General features: G+C 37.0%; 4 protein-coding genes across 7 annotated transcripts; 2 read left to right on the top strand and 2 right to left on the bottom strand.

The window, feature by feature from the left end:
- Nucleotides 1-153: 153 nt before the first annotated feature.
- On the bottom strand, nt 154-4083 carry LOC100680450 (zinc finger CCHC domain-containing protein 7). 3 transcript variants are annotated; one of them, XM_031930553.1, is made up of 3 exons: nt 3290-3323; nt 1933-2252; nt 154-1843 (listed from the first exon to the last, which is right to left on the bottom strand). In XM_031930553.1, the coding sequence occupies exons 1-3, from the start codon at nt 3306-3308 to the stop codon at nt 1199-1201; spliced, it is 984 nt and encodes a 327-aa protein (XP_031786413.1). In that variant the 5' UTR covers nt 3309-3323; the 3' UTR covers nt 154-1198. The 3 variants fall into 3 exon arrangements, with proteins under 3 accessions (XP_031786413.1, XP_031786412.1, XP_031786414.1); XM_031930552.1 differs by lacking the exon at nt 3290-3323 and adding an exon at nt 3010-3181; XM_031930554.2 differs by lacking the exon at nt 3290-3323 and adding an exon at nt 3550-4083 and having other exon boundaries at nt 303-1843.
- A 104-nt stretch (nt 4084-4187) lies between these two features.
- Nucleotides 4188-5798, top strand: LOC100117197 (epimerase family protein SDR39U1). The gene is made up of 6 exons (XM_031930555.2): nt 4188-4356; nt 4490-4596; nt 4689-4959; nt 5031-5293; nt 5363-5476; nt 5538-5798. Exons 1-6 carry the CDS (start codon nt 4332-4334, stop codon nt 5661-5663), a joined length of 906 nt encoding a protein of 301 aa, XP_031786415.1. The 5' UTR covers nt 4188-4331; the 3' UTR covers nt 5664-5798.
- An 81-nt stretch (nt 5799-5879) lies between these two features.
- On the bottom strand, nt 5880-8061 carry LOC100117238 (DNA primase small subunit). Its single transcript, XM_001601488.5, has 7 exons — nt 7572-8061; nt 7340-7490; nt 7085-7260; nt 6810-7005; nt 6526-6736; nt 6057-6450; nt 5880-5985 (listed from the first exon to the last, which is right to left on the bottom strand). Exons 1-7 carry the CDS (start codon nt 7663-7665, stop codon nt 5966-5968), a joined length of 1242 nt encoding a protein of 413 aa, XP_001601538.2. The 5' UTR covers nt 7666-8061; the 3' UTR covers nt 5880-5965.
- On the top strand, nt 7979-12626 carry Sfrs16 (splicing factor, arginine/serine-rich 16). 2 transcript variants are annotated; one of them, XR_004344816.1, is made up of 13 exons: nt 7979-8348; nt 8886-8983; nt 9064-9239; nt 9322-9713; nt 9786-9859; nt 9951-10289; nt 10472-11098; nt 11176-11277; nt 11351-11403; nt 11791-11854; nt 11945-12050; nt 12127-12390; nt 12469-12626. XR_004344816.1 is itself a non-coding variant. In NM_001129365.2 (13 exons), exons 1-13 carry the CDS (start codon nt 8217-8219, stop codon nt 12485-12487), a joined length of 2442 nt encoding a protein of 813 aa, NP_001122837.2. In that variant the 5' UTR covers nt 7998-8216; the 3' UTR covers nt 12488-12624. The 2 variants fall into 2 exon arrangements, 1 of the variants encoding a protein (NP_001122837.2); NM_001129365.2 differs by having other exon boundaries at nt 7998-8348; nt 11351-11399; nt 12469-12624.
- Nucleotides 12627-12664: the final 38 nt, after the last annotated feature.

Raw genomic sequence — 12664 nt, 5'->3', positions numbered from 1 at the left:
ACGGATGCCAACATTACGGATGCAATATACAAGAATTTCGGTTGTACCAAAGTTTTGAAATCAAAAAGAAAACGAGTGTGGTATATTTAAATATTATATTTGTAAACTTTTTTTTTCATTGAGTACAAAAAATTTTTCATAGTAAAATTAATAAAAATTTCACAAAGATGTATTTTGTTCTTGTGTAAATACAAAGTTTAAAAGCAAGAATTCAATTACAAAAATTGATCTTTACATTACTTAAGGAACTCAAGACTTATAGTTAGGGCGGAAATGTTTGAAGAGTACAAATCAGTATATAATTTCTAAATATTAATATAATGTCAATGTAGGTTTATTTTCTTACAAATTTTTTTTTTGAATTTTATATTCAATTGTAAACGTATCTAATCAGAAATTTGAAAATTGTTCTTGTTATGAACACCATTGATTTCTTATTTCTTATAAAAACTAAAGTTTTCTGGTCGTTATCTTAATACCTAACATTTTTGTCAACAATTTCTTGGAAGTAACCCCTAATATTTACACTCATTACAGTTTGCTCATCACTGTATATATGATATCAATTATTATAATGTGTTTGTTATCGATGAATACAATTAACAGTGCCTCTTAAAAAATAAACGATCCAGTCAAGAACTTTCGTAACGATAACATTAAACCATTTTCTTTAAAACTTTTGATTATTTTTAAATATCTGTAAAATAGCACACGACGTTTTTTGTTTACTAGCGCTTTATTTTTGTTTGACTACTCATCGTAGTAATCTCAATTTTTATTTGCTTTGTCGTTTATTGCGTAGCATGAAGTACAATTTTATTTCAACAATCAGTTAAATTAATTAATTTGCTAAAAACATATTGCTAATCAAATTGCTTAATATATTACCACTAATATTTCAGTATATATGGTTAAAATGTCTTTAAACCAAGCAAAAATAACCATAAAAATACTTTCATACATTTAGCTGTAAAACAATAGAAAAAAAATTGATAACAGCTAAAGCAACTTGTATGAAGTTTATGTGAGTGAAGCATATGCGCAATTCATTTATACAAATAGTACAAAATTGATTATAATTCTTGCACGTATTTCGACACTTTGTCCTAAATGAATCTTACTCAATGGATGCGACTGATATTATCTATGATAAGGATAATACTCATTGTAAAAATAACGGCAGAGCGCACGTCGCATTTTATTTTCTATGCCTACTATTCCTCCTTGATCGGCATTTGAACGAATAATGTCCGATTTTATTACAATTATGACACCTACTGTCGTTAGCGGGGCAATATTGCCGATTATTTATGTGACTGTGCCCGCAAAAATCACAAGAAAGAATTACTTCTGCTAAGCACTTCCATGCAAAATGGTTCATTTTCTTACATCTAGAACAAGCTTTTGCAAAAGCCGGACATTTCTTCTCTAAATGATTTGATCCACAGTTAGTACAGTCGATAATGAATTCTTTCGAGCAGCATCTAGCAAAGTGATTGAAATTTCCGCATTTCCAGCACTGTTGCCCTTTAGCTGGACACACTTTACCCGTGTGATTTTCATCGCATTGAAGACAACAGTTGTTGTTCTGAACATGTTCAAACGTATCTCTTTTCTTTACCTCCCATCTACTAAATATTTCTCTGTATTCTGCTGGTTTCTGACACTCTTCCCAGATGAACAATAATTCGTCCAAAGATAACGATTCGTAATCGCTAATGTTTGATAACGACGGTATAATTTCGTTAAACCGCGCAAAAATGTTTTCGGATTTTAGATCTTGCAGTAGTTTTTCCTTGACAACTTTGTCCGTGTTACTTTTGGCCGTTTTTTCAGCTATGTCCTGCAAACAAATTTTCGTCGTAAATTCGTGTGCGATGGGCTTTACTTATAATTTGAAAAAAAATATCAACTTCCAAAAGAATAGCTTACTTTCAAAGCAACGATGTACTCAGCGATGGATTCATTGTTATGCCTCCTTCTGCCTCCAAAAATGAAATAAACGTCGAATTTGAATAACAATGTGTTGACGTCGGTTTCGCTAGAAGAGTTGCAAAAGTAAAAATTCTTCGCTATTTCTTGACCGATACCGCCAATGTGCTCGTTCAGAAGACTGCCTTGCTTGTAGTTTGGAATGTATTTTTCGTTTACGAAAGTCATAAAGCAATCCCTCCAAGCCACCCATTCTTGCCTCGAGTGCGACGCTAAGGGCCATGGAACAGGCACGTGTTTATTCTTGCTTTTGGCGCAGCCTGCAAAATACAAAAGATATTTTAGTGCCGCGCAAAGAATACGTCGAAAAAAAAAAAATTTTTCCACGATAGGTGAAACAGTGAAGTGATGACGCATCCGCTTTCTGAACTTCAGTGCAGTATATACATTTTATATTTTTATATCGAGAGTATAAAAGAGAGTTAATAAAAAGTTCTTTTATAAACACGACATTTTAACAAAAAATAAACCGTGGATACAAAAAGATTCATATCGATTTATCGTATCTATTTATTACGTATATTTTTTAACGAGAAAGAAGTAAAATCACTTTAACCATTGCGGATATCAATCTGTCAGCTTGAGCGCTTTTTCTATATTAGGTAGAAAGTCCAAATTTGAGCCCGAACACAAAACTGTATCAAAAACCCACGTGCCACCAATACTTATAAGGATATAACGCAGAAAATTAAAAAAAAAATCAACTTTATCAATGCAACAATCGCATTAGGCTTCACCATACTCGCGTAGGTCTGCGAGCCCTGCTAAATATAAACAACCTTTAAAGCTGCATTTCGTTATTATCGATTTTACACTTGCGCGTAAGTACTATAAGAAAATTGCCTGCTACATTAGCCCTTGGAGAAATAAATCAACAAATATAATATCGTCATTACTGTACTGTCACACGTGCAATCAAAGTGTATCAAAGTGCAAATAGCCGCGCTATTAGACAGTCAGCACCTCCGTTCATGATTATATGCACCTCGCGTCGAAATAAAACGATTACTGACATACTTATATGTACGTCCAGTATTAGCAGATAAATCCACGCGATAATGTATCCAGACAGTAATAGCATTAATCTGTAATCAACGACCGTTTAGAAGGTGCGAAACTTCTGCCTAAAGTAAATCTGTAGTAATTAAATAATGGCCGTGTCCAAGCATGCAGTTTCCTATATAGATATACACAAGATAGGCCGTGCGCGCGTTCTCGGCATTGGCATATCCTCTGACGGATCGCGCGCACAGGTGTGGGCGGTCAGGGCTGTCTACTGCAGTGCGTTACTCAATACAGCTATATATCTCGATCATTGAACTTTATCGGAGAGAGAGAGAGAGAGCGATTTCGCCGACTGGATTCTCATATATGTGTTTTCTATACTAACACCGCACGGTGCGGCCCATCAGAATCCCGTACCTATAGGTGTATGGTGGGGGGGAAGCTCTGAGGGCATCATGTGACGAAAATATTTACGTCCGTCCATTCCCATGAAGGTCAAAATACTCCTTTCGTATGTGTTTATATACGGACAAACAAAAGCACAGAACTCACCCATATCTTCCTCGCTGATATATAATGCTTCGGTTGAGCGGTTTTCTTCGAGTCGAGCACGTGTGTCCGCGAATCCGTGCGAGGCTCCTACTTATAAGTTATAGTTTGTTACTATTTCTCTGCGCTCTGCTTGTGTAACCTGTAGCTCTCGTCGCGCAGCTGCAGTCGACTCCAGCAGATATGTGTCGGAGGTTGTTGTATATAGATAACTCTCGGAACGTCACTTAACTTTCGCTCCTCCGCTGCAGGAGGAACGACGACACTGGCTCAGCATTTTTCAATTCGTCCACGCTCACCTCGGCTCTGTCTTCTCACGCGACTGCCGCCACCGCCTCCGTCGAGTAGCGTTTTATCTTTCTATCTCTCTCTCTCTCTCTCTCTCTCTCTCTCTTGCTGGGGATCGAGACAAGTCGCGAAAGGCGAGTGTGCGAGAACTACAACTATACCATGGCCTGCAATGCACACGGGCTGGGGAATCGGAGGGAGGGGGAGAAGAAATTGGAGAACGTCCCCCCGCTCGCGCGACGTACTTCTGCTATAATATGTCAACAAAACAGAGACCCGCAGACTAAGCTTTGAGTATAAACTCCGCTCTAACATACGTATATATATATATATGTATACATATGCGTGTTTGCTTCTATATGTATAGATATACTAATTTTGAGTATATCAGTATATATAGCTATACCTATTCTGCTGATGTCGTAAAAAAGTGAAAGGAGTTCGGAGCTCTCGACCCCCTCCTACATAAGCTCCGCTTTTCAAATTTTCCCGCTGACATGGCACTCAAGCACGTCGTCGTGGGTGAGTTACGATTTTTCATTTTTGGCAAATCATTCTATAATGTATCTGCATACTCAGCCATCCAAGGAATTTTTTGCCAAACAATGCGAAATTGCAAATACTCCGGGGTTGAGGTTATGTTTATGAATTGCAGGCGGCGGAACCGGTTACATTGGCTCGTGCATTTGTACTGCGTTGCATAATTTAAATGTCAGGACGACTGTTATTTCGCGTATGCCAGGTCCAAAGCGGATTACTTGGGTAGATCAAGACGATTCCTACTCTGATTGATTTTTAATTTATTTTTTCTAGCTTTCATGCCTAATTTTCATTGTTGTTGTTTTTCTTTGAAGCAAGAGCTGGAAACCAATGGACTTCCAAAGGACACAACGGCCGTGATTAACGTTGCTGGACTGAATATTCTAGACTTTAAGCAGCGATGGAGCCCAGGATTTAAGCAAAATGTATTCAATAGCAGAGTCAAAACTACGCAGGAGCTAGCAAAAGCTGTGGCATGTTCCGATGCTAAAGCTTTTGTCACAATCTCTGGAGTGGCCTACTACCCACCTGATGGTAAAGACTACACAGAAAATGACAAGTGTGAAAAGTATGACTTTTTATCAGGTCAGTCAAACATTTAGCAATTTCTTTCTTTTTTTTTAGTTTTAAACACACTGATTAAATATTTCTTGCAGGATTGTGTCATGACTGGGAAGCTGCTGCACAACTGCCTAAAGATTCAGCCAGACAAGTTACTATACGATCAGGTGTTGTTTTAGGAAGAACAGGAGGTATGATTCAACAAACCTTTCTTCCATTTTTCTTTGGAGTTGGCGGACCACTGGGGAGTGGTACACAATATATGCCTTGGATTCACATCAAAGATCTTATTAATCTATTTATTCATGCCTTAAAAAACGAAAACGTCACAGGAGTTTACAATGGTGTAGCACCTGAGGTTGTTATATCTTCATCTGTTTTGTAACAAATTTCATGTCAAGTAAAATATATAGACATTTTATTCCAGCTGATAACAAATGCAGAGTTCACCAAAACGTTTGCATCATCTCTAAGTAGACCAGCATTCATACCCCTCCCAGCATTTGTACTGAAGGCTCTGTTAAATGAAGAACGTGCAAAGGTAAAATTTCCACGTTTACATAGGATTTTGCATTTAATAAAAATAATACTCAAAATTACAGATTATGTTGGAAGGTCAAAAAGTCCATCCTAAAAGAGTTCTGGAGTCAGGATTCAAATATGAATATCCTACTATAAAAGAAGCTTGTGATCAATTTGGAGTGTTATTTTATAAGGAAGAATACTGATTGTGTACATGTTGATTGTAGTTATACTGTAAATAAAAATTAATTGATAACTTTTAAGTTATAAGAAAAACAGTATTATGTTTGAAATAGTTTAAACTGCATTTTTTGTAACAAATAAATAACGACTTCATAAGAGAGTGATTATGTTATACCTTTCATCGTTGTTATTCATTTATACTTGTCTCAAAGGAGTGCAAAATGAAATGTTTTCTTAAAAAAAAAAAAAAACTATATATATTTATCTTTTATGTACAAAATTAATCTTTACACTATAAATAGTAATTTTTAAATCGACATAATCTTCAGAATTCCATTTTCATATCTAGAAAACAGTTATCACATTAAAATCATGTTTCCAATAATGTTATGTTAACCAACTAATTAAAAACTCACCACTCTTTTTGATTTTCTCTCCTTTTTGTGAATTCTCAAGACCTCTCAAAAATTCTTGAAATGCGTGGAAAGGTTTATTTAAACTAGTTTTCTTGTAATCTTTAATCCTTTTTACATTGTCAACTGATTCCCCCTGTTCAGTAATTTCTTTTGCATCAAATGCATTGACTTCATCAATGAGTGTCATAATGGTTGGTACATTGTGTGGATCAAATTGGTCAACCACTTTAGGATTTATTGGTATGCTAACTTTTCCAGTTTTGGGGTGAACACAGAAAGGAGATTTCAGCAAGTGATTCATTCCTTTTGTTACATTTATATCTAAACGCGGATATGCATATTGGATGATTATTTCTTCAATGAGGTGCGGCGTTCTACGCCATTTTTTCGATCCCTAAAATGTTGAGATAGATAAACATTAATAAATTGCAAGAAAGGAATATCAGCAAAGATTTTGATTAATACTGACTGATTGTGTTTGTTCTCTAAAATGATTCACAAAAGCTTCCCACTTCTTGACACTGGTTGAATGTTTATCAAAAATAGCTTTAACTTCATTACGCAAATCTTCTTCAGCAAGTATTCCTAAAAATTTCGTAATCCTTTCTTCTGTTCCCAACATATTTTGTTCTTCCATGCACATTTTTGTAAAATAAGGTTCAATAATACTGACTGCTCTCCTGTAAGTGTAACATTTGTAAATATAAAAATGCATATCAGGCACGAAAAAAAAAATCGGATAATGACACTTACTTGACAGAATAATGCATTTTTCTGTTTAGTTTAACTTTTTTCTTCGTAAATTCTCCTCCACTTATTAACTGTAAATAATGTGCTACAGCTTTCCTACCATTCTGTGTTAAAAAGCGAGCTTTCTTGTCACATACCCAACAATGTATACCTCTTCTACCAGAGAATACCCATAAAATGTGGTCAAAGCCAAAGTCATCTGTAATGGGTAACAATTATATTTCATTCTAATCCAATACAAATACTTTTGATATTCCTGATTTTATAGTTAAAATTACCTCTCAGAGCGACATCTAAAATTTTGACTGCTAAAACCATATACTTCCAACACTTATTGCAAACATCTGCACCAGAGCAGCAAGATCTCACTTCATCGTAATCAGTCATATCAATATCGATTACGACTTCTCTTTGTATTGGTTCGAATTTGATTTCTCTACCCTTATTCGATGGTCTAAAAAATTTGTTTATATTAGAATGTTCTTTCACATTTTATCAAAACATGATTTAATATTTACTTTGAAGATACTCACGCAACATTGTAGACTGCTCCGATATCAATCTTGTGAGGACAAAGCCTTTTTATTTCATTCTTCAAATCATCAATTTTGTTGAACGATTGAAAACGAATGTATATATCATCACGTAGAGTGAAAGAAAATTCTCTACGGGAAAATGTGCTTGCTGGAATAGTAAAATTATACGAAACGTTTTTTTTATGAAAACTGTACATCAATAATAAAAAACAATAATAATATAGCATACCTTCTCCATAACTTAGCCATCGGTAGTAATCAATGTAAGGAAACAAACGTGAATAATACAAAGGAAGTAAATCCGACAAATTCGATTCATCCATAGCTTGGAAGTCTGAGTCTTCTTAAAAATATTAGAATTTAAGAATATAAAAAATAACTTTGTAGGTATCACAGCAAAGTTTGTCAAAAGCGAGAACGCCGAGAACCACCGAGGGCAGAACCGGAATCCATGCGCGAGTAAACTGGCGGGAAAATTATGGTTATAGATGAAAAGCGGCCAATCGCAGAGCAGCGTTGAACAGACCTCTCGACTTCTGTCTCCATTTTACCGATTGACGGTTACACGCCGAGAATATACGCGAACATACTCGCCAATCTATATTCTATATCAATTTCCCCGTTGGGCCGTTGCCCAGAGCTGAGAGCGCGAGCGCCGGGCAGTCTTCATTCTTCAATAGCTGGGCGAGTGTCTGGGCGGTTCTCTCGCACAGACGTCCGAAAGTAACATGGCGAATATCAGTCGCACCTGCAGAAGCTCTTCGTCGTGACACTTCCACGTAGACTGATCTACGAGACTGTTTTTCTCATGCGTTACTTGCCGACTACCTAATACTCTTGCCAGACATCAGGAGCTAAGTATAGTAGATGCAGCATGAGTTTCTCCGTGAAGAAGACCGGCGGCAGAATGTGGCACGAGGCGCGGAAGCAGGAGAAGAAAATCCGCGGGATGCTCGTGGACTACCGCCGACGAGCCGAACGTCGCCGAGACTACTACGAGAAAATCGTGAGTTTTCTATACCTAGACTGATTATTATCAACGAATATAGACTTGGTGTAGAAGGACGGTCAGTATTGGCGCCGGGGTCCCATTTTGAAATACTCGTAGAGCCTATACTACAGCTGTCCCCCAAGACTGCATAGGAGAGACACACTATACCTGTCCCCCAAGTTTTCGTCCCTTCAATTTAACCCATGACCGTTCTTCTATACCGCAAGTTTATATTCGTTGTTATTATGCGTTTATACTAAATACTCCTTGATGCTCGCGCTCTGTCCGGCTGAGCGAGAGAGAGAGAGAGAGATGCAGCTATGTTTTGAGGAGTGGTCAGCGCTAAGCTAGCGTATAAACTATGAAAATTAAAATTCTTGACACTGGTTTGATAGATATGCTTGCTATTTATGGTCTGCCAAGCAATCTGTGACAAGCTTTCTGTAATGAGTAGAGCGTGGTTAGGCTACGTAGATGTGTTGAAACTATTTCGATTGTAATCATATACATATGGACATGACATTAAATATTATTTATTTTTTATTTTCACAGAAATCAGATCCTACGCAGTTTTTACAATTGCATGGGAGGCCATGTAAAATTCATTTAGATCCTGTAATCGCAGCAGCAGGTGATAGTCCTGCAAACATGTAAGTTTGAGTGATTCGTGATTGATAATAATAGCAAACTTATGATTGATAATTACTTTGAACTTATCTTTTTTTTGGAGGATGCCTTGGCAAGGAAATCAAGATAATTTAATTGATCGTTTCGATGTAAGAGCCCATCTCGATTGGATTCCAGAGGCTACCAATGCTACCGAAATTGATGTCCCATTAACAAGTGAAGATAGACACATCAATTATGAAAGATACCGGATAATTGTACAAAATGAATTTCTCACTGGTTAGTATGAATATTTACATTGCAATGAGATAAGAAAAATGTTTTCATTGCTGATATAAATTTTAATTATTTTATTTTACAGTTACAGAAGAGAAGTTTCTTCATCAAATTCACCTTGAAGAACAATTTGGTTCCTCTACAAAACCAGACTTAGTAAAGGATAAAAAGAAATCAAGCAATAACGCTGCAATCGGTTACAACTATGAAACTGAAGAACCAATTCCAGAAACACCTAAACCAACGGATCCTGCTGCTGTACCAGAAGAAAAAGAGGATGATGATAGTGATATTGATCTGGATATTTGTGTGGATGTGTCACAAATTGAACCTTCACAAGCACATGAAATGAACCAGGTGGCACAAAAGTATGGACTGTTGGGTGCAGATTACTTTAGTTTCTTGACACAAGATTTCGAAGAAGCTGAAACACTGCGCCAAGCAAGAAAACAAGAAGAAGAGAAGGCAATGTATTCGGTAAGTTTTTAATCGTGAATAGAAATAAAATCTCAAAAAAGATATAAAATTCAATTAATGAATTTTCTTCAGGGCCGAAGATCTCGAAGAGAAAGACGAGCATTCAGAGAGAAGAAAATGATCGGCCGCGTAATGAGCCCCCCTAGGTAAGAATATCTACATGTTGATAGTTTGTATTTTTTTTTTTTTTTTGAAAATGTTGCTGGTCCGTATGTCTAATATTTAATTTCTTCACAGCTATGCTGCTAGAGAAAGTCCAGAATACAATCCGTATAGAAAATCATCTTCCAAATCTCGTTCGCGTTCCGCATCTCCCGTGAACGCAGGTCAAATAACGTACATCACGAGCTTTGGTGGTGAAGAGGAGGCGGCTCAAAGTAGTTCTTCCCAAGTTCCAGTAACAAATCTGAAAAAAGTCAATTCTATAAGCTTGAAGAGAAAAAAGTCCGTTAGTCCGATTATTAGTGAAAAATCGACTAAAAAAATAGCAAGGTCTAGGTCTCGGAGTGCTTCACGTTCGAAAAGTAAATCGTACAAAAAACGTGAATGTAGAAGATCAAGCCCATCGTATTCAAGGTATAAACAATTGTATACAATTGTTTTAATTGAAAAGTTTACATTATCATCGGAAGGCATTGATGACAAGTTATTTCATTTAATGAAAAGTGTCTACTGATCAAAAAATAATTTTATGAAAGAAATTTAATTGCGAGGGTGAATTTTAAAACAAAAAATAATTATGGGCAAAATATTTGCAGGTCGAGAAGAGATCTATCTCGAGGCAGGAAGTACGGAAGATCCAGGTCACGCAGTCGATCCCGCTGGTCTCCCTCTTACTCCAGGTCAAGGTCACGCGGCCGAAGCAGGTCACGATCCTACACAAGAACTCGGTCACGTTCACGGTCGAGGTCGAGGTCAAGATCGCGACTGAGGACAAGGTCGCGAACACGATCGCGCAGCCGTTCTCGCTCAAAAAGATCGAGATCGCGTTCCTCGACAACGTCCTCCTCGAGTCGTAGGACTAAGAGCAGCAGTTACTCGAGGTCACGGTCAAGATCGAAGTCGAGAAACGATTCGAAGAAGCGCAGACGCTCCAAGTCTAAGTCCAAATCACGGTCCAAGTCGAGGGCAAAAACAAAGTCGAGGTCACGTTCTAGTTCAAGGTCAAGACCGAGGACCGTGAGAACTAGATCAAGGTCAAGGTCGAAGTCTCGATCTAGGTCTCGTATAAAGTCCAGAACAAGATCCAGAACGAGATCGAGATCTAGATCTAGATCTAGGAGCAGGAGTCGGAGTCGATCGAGATCTCGATCATCTAGCTCGAGAAGCAGGTCAAATTGTAATCGGTCGAAAAGTACAGAAAATAAACCTACCGCAGTACCAAGGTAATGATTAGAGAGTATTTTATAAAATTATGTGTAAGTTGTAATTTTCAAATGCTAATGACAATTCCCGTTTTAAGATATTACGGTCGTCGGGGAAAGTCTTCGAGTTTAGAAATAGAATTATCTGATAATGAGGACAAAAGTTTTCAACCCACACCAAAGACTTCTAATTCTAACATGTAATTCATTTATCATTTTGTTTTTCTTAATCATAAAAAGCAAGCATATTAAAATAAAATTTATAATTTTCAGGAACAAGCCAAAAGCAGGGTTAAGTACAAATTCTGGTGGCGGACACAAAGTCAGTAAGAATCGTAACGCTTTATTAGTCACTTAATGCACAATGCAAAAAAGACCATGTACTATTTTCCCCTTTTAACAATCTCATGAAAAAAGAAAGAACAGAAGAGCTGTTATTTTTACATTTCTACTCACGAAAAATCAGCATGCTTACTCCATTATTGTTATTGTAAATTCAGTCATACGTTCCTTAGATTGCTAAAGTTGATTGCTGGATTTTTAATTTCAAGCAAAAAATCGCTTGCCCACGTCATTTTCTGTTAGTGCACCTTTTTGTGCACGGCGATATATCTTTTTTTGAGCTTCAAATTCTTGTGAATACATATACAGTCAAAAAACGATTCTAAATCGTTGACATATACGAACATTTCTATAAGATTTTAATTTTTCAGCCTGTAAAGATTACACCCCAGGAGCGGCTTAAGAAAAAAATGCAGGCCCTGTTGAATAGGCAATGTGAGTTCCTGCTTAACTAGTGCAGCGTCGGCATTTTATCCATTTATAAGTACAATGTTTTTCATGCATTTTTATGATTTTATCTTGCAGACAAAGCTGATAAAAAAGCTGAACAGGCTCGAATTGAGAAAATGGAGCAGCAGAGGCAAGACAGAGAGGACGAGATCCGAGAAATGTCTCTCAAACTTCGTAGAAAGTAAGAATTCGGCACAATTTATTCCGAAATGAAAAATAATCAACTCGTTATATAATAAACTAAATAAATGTTTTAGACAACGAGAACGAAGGCACCGATACGATGGTCACAGCTCCGAATCTCGGTCTTCGGGGTCACGCTCCCCGAGTCCTGATCGAAACGCCCGAAGTTCCACACGCAGAGATAGACGAGATCGTGAGCACAGGAACCACGATCACGAGAATACTCGAGATAGGGAACGAACGCGCGATAAACGAGATGATAAAGAGAGAAGTAGCAGGCAAGATTCCCGGAGACGTCATCGCACTCCACCTCGTCATTCTAGCCCGCGGAACAATCGGTGAATACTTGCTTGAAATTCTTTTTCATGTTTAAAAGTAACTGCATGTTTTAATGATATTTTTGTTTGAATTTACAGTGGATTAGTTGATTATTAACTATAAATAAGAAAGTGTTCAAAAGGCAATCATACGGGCACTAATTTATACCCGGGTGCTGTGAATTTTTAAAAATTGTCAATATTGTTTTATGTTATATAAATTCGATGATTATAATCAATAAACAATTTTAACGTTATACGTGCGCATTATCCAACTTTTTTTCACCTATCATTT

This window comes from Nasonia vitripennis, chromosome 4, assembly GCF_009193385.2.
Source record: "Nasonia vitripennis strain AsymCx chromosome 4, Nvit_psr_1.1, whole genome shotgun sequence".
Lineage (NCBI taxonomy): Eukaryota > Metazoa > Arthropoda > Insecta > Hymenoptera > Pteromalidae > Nasonia > Nasonia vitripennis.
The sequence above is the reverse complement of the archived record's forward strand: the minus strand, read 5'-3'. Positions and strand labels throughout refer to the sequence as shown.

Coding starts and splice junctions, on each gene's coding strand:
- LOC100680450 (XM_031930552.1), bottom strand. CDS start 3,073: ATGCTATTACTGTCTGGATACATTATCGCGTGGATTTATCTGCTAATA. Junction 2,253..3,009: donor AATACTGGACGTACATATAA/GTATGTCAGTAA, acceptor TGTATTTTGCAG/GCTGCGCCAAAAGCAAGAAT. Junction 1,844..1,932: donor AGTACATCGTTGCTTTGAAA/GTAAGCTATTCT, acceptor ATTTGTTTGCAG/GACATAGCTGAAAAAACGGC.
- LOC100117197 (XM_031930555.2), top strand. CDS start 4,332: ATGGCACTCAAGCACGTCGTCGTGG. Junction 4,357..4,489: donor ACTCAAGCACGTCGTCGTGG/GTGAGTTACGAT, acceptor TATGAATTGCAG/GCGGCGGAACCGGTTACATT. Junction 4,960..5,030: donor AAAGTATGACTTTTTATCAG/GTCAGTCAAACA, acceptor TATTTCTTGCAG/GATTGTGTCATGACTGGGAA.
- LOC100117238 (XM_001601488.5), bottom strand. CDS start 7,665: ATGGATGAATCGAATTTGTCGGATTTACTTCCTTTGTATTATTCACGT. Junction 7,006..7,084: donor TTTAGATGTCGCTCTGAGAG/GTAATTTTAACT, acceptor TACCCATTACAG/ATGACTTTGGCTTTGACCAC. Junction 6,451..6,525: donor TTAGAGAACAAACACAATCA/GTCAGTATTAAT, acceptor TCAACATTTTAG/GGATCGAAAAAATGGCGTAG.
- Sfrs16 (NM_001129365.2), top strand. CDS start 8,217: ATGAGTTTCTCCGTGAAGAAGACCGGCGGCAGAATGTGGCACGAGGCG. Junction 8,349..8,885: donor GAGACTACTACGAGAAAATC/GTGAGTTTTCTA, acceptor TTATTTTCACAG/AAATCAGATCCTACGCAGTT. Junction 11,278..11,350: donor AAGACTTCTAATTCTAACAT/GTAATTCATTTA, acceptor TATAATTTTCAG/GAACAAGCCAAAAGCAGGGT.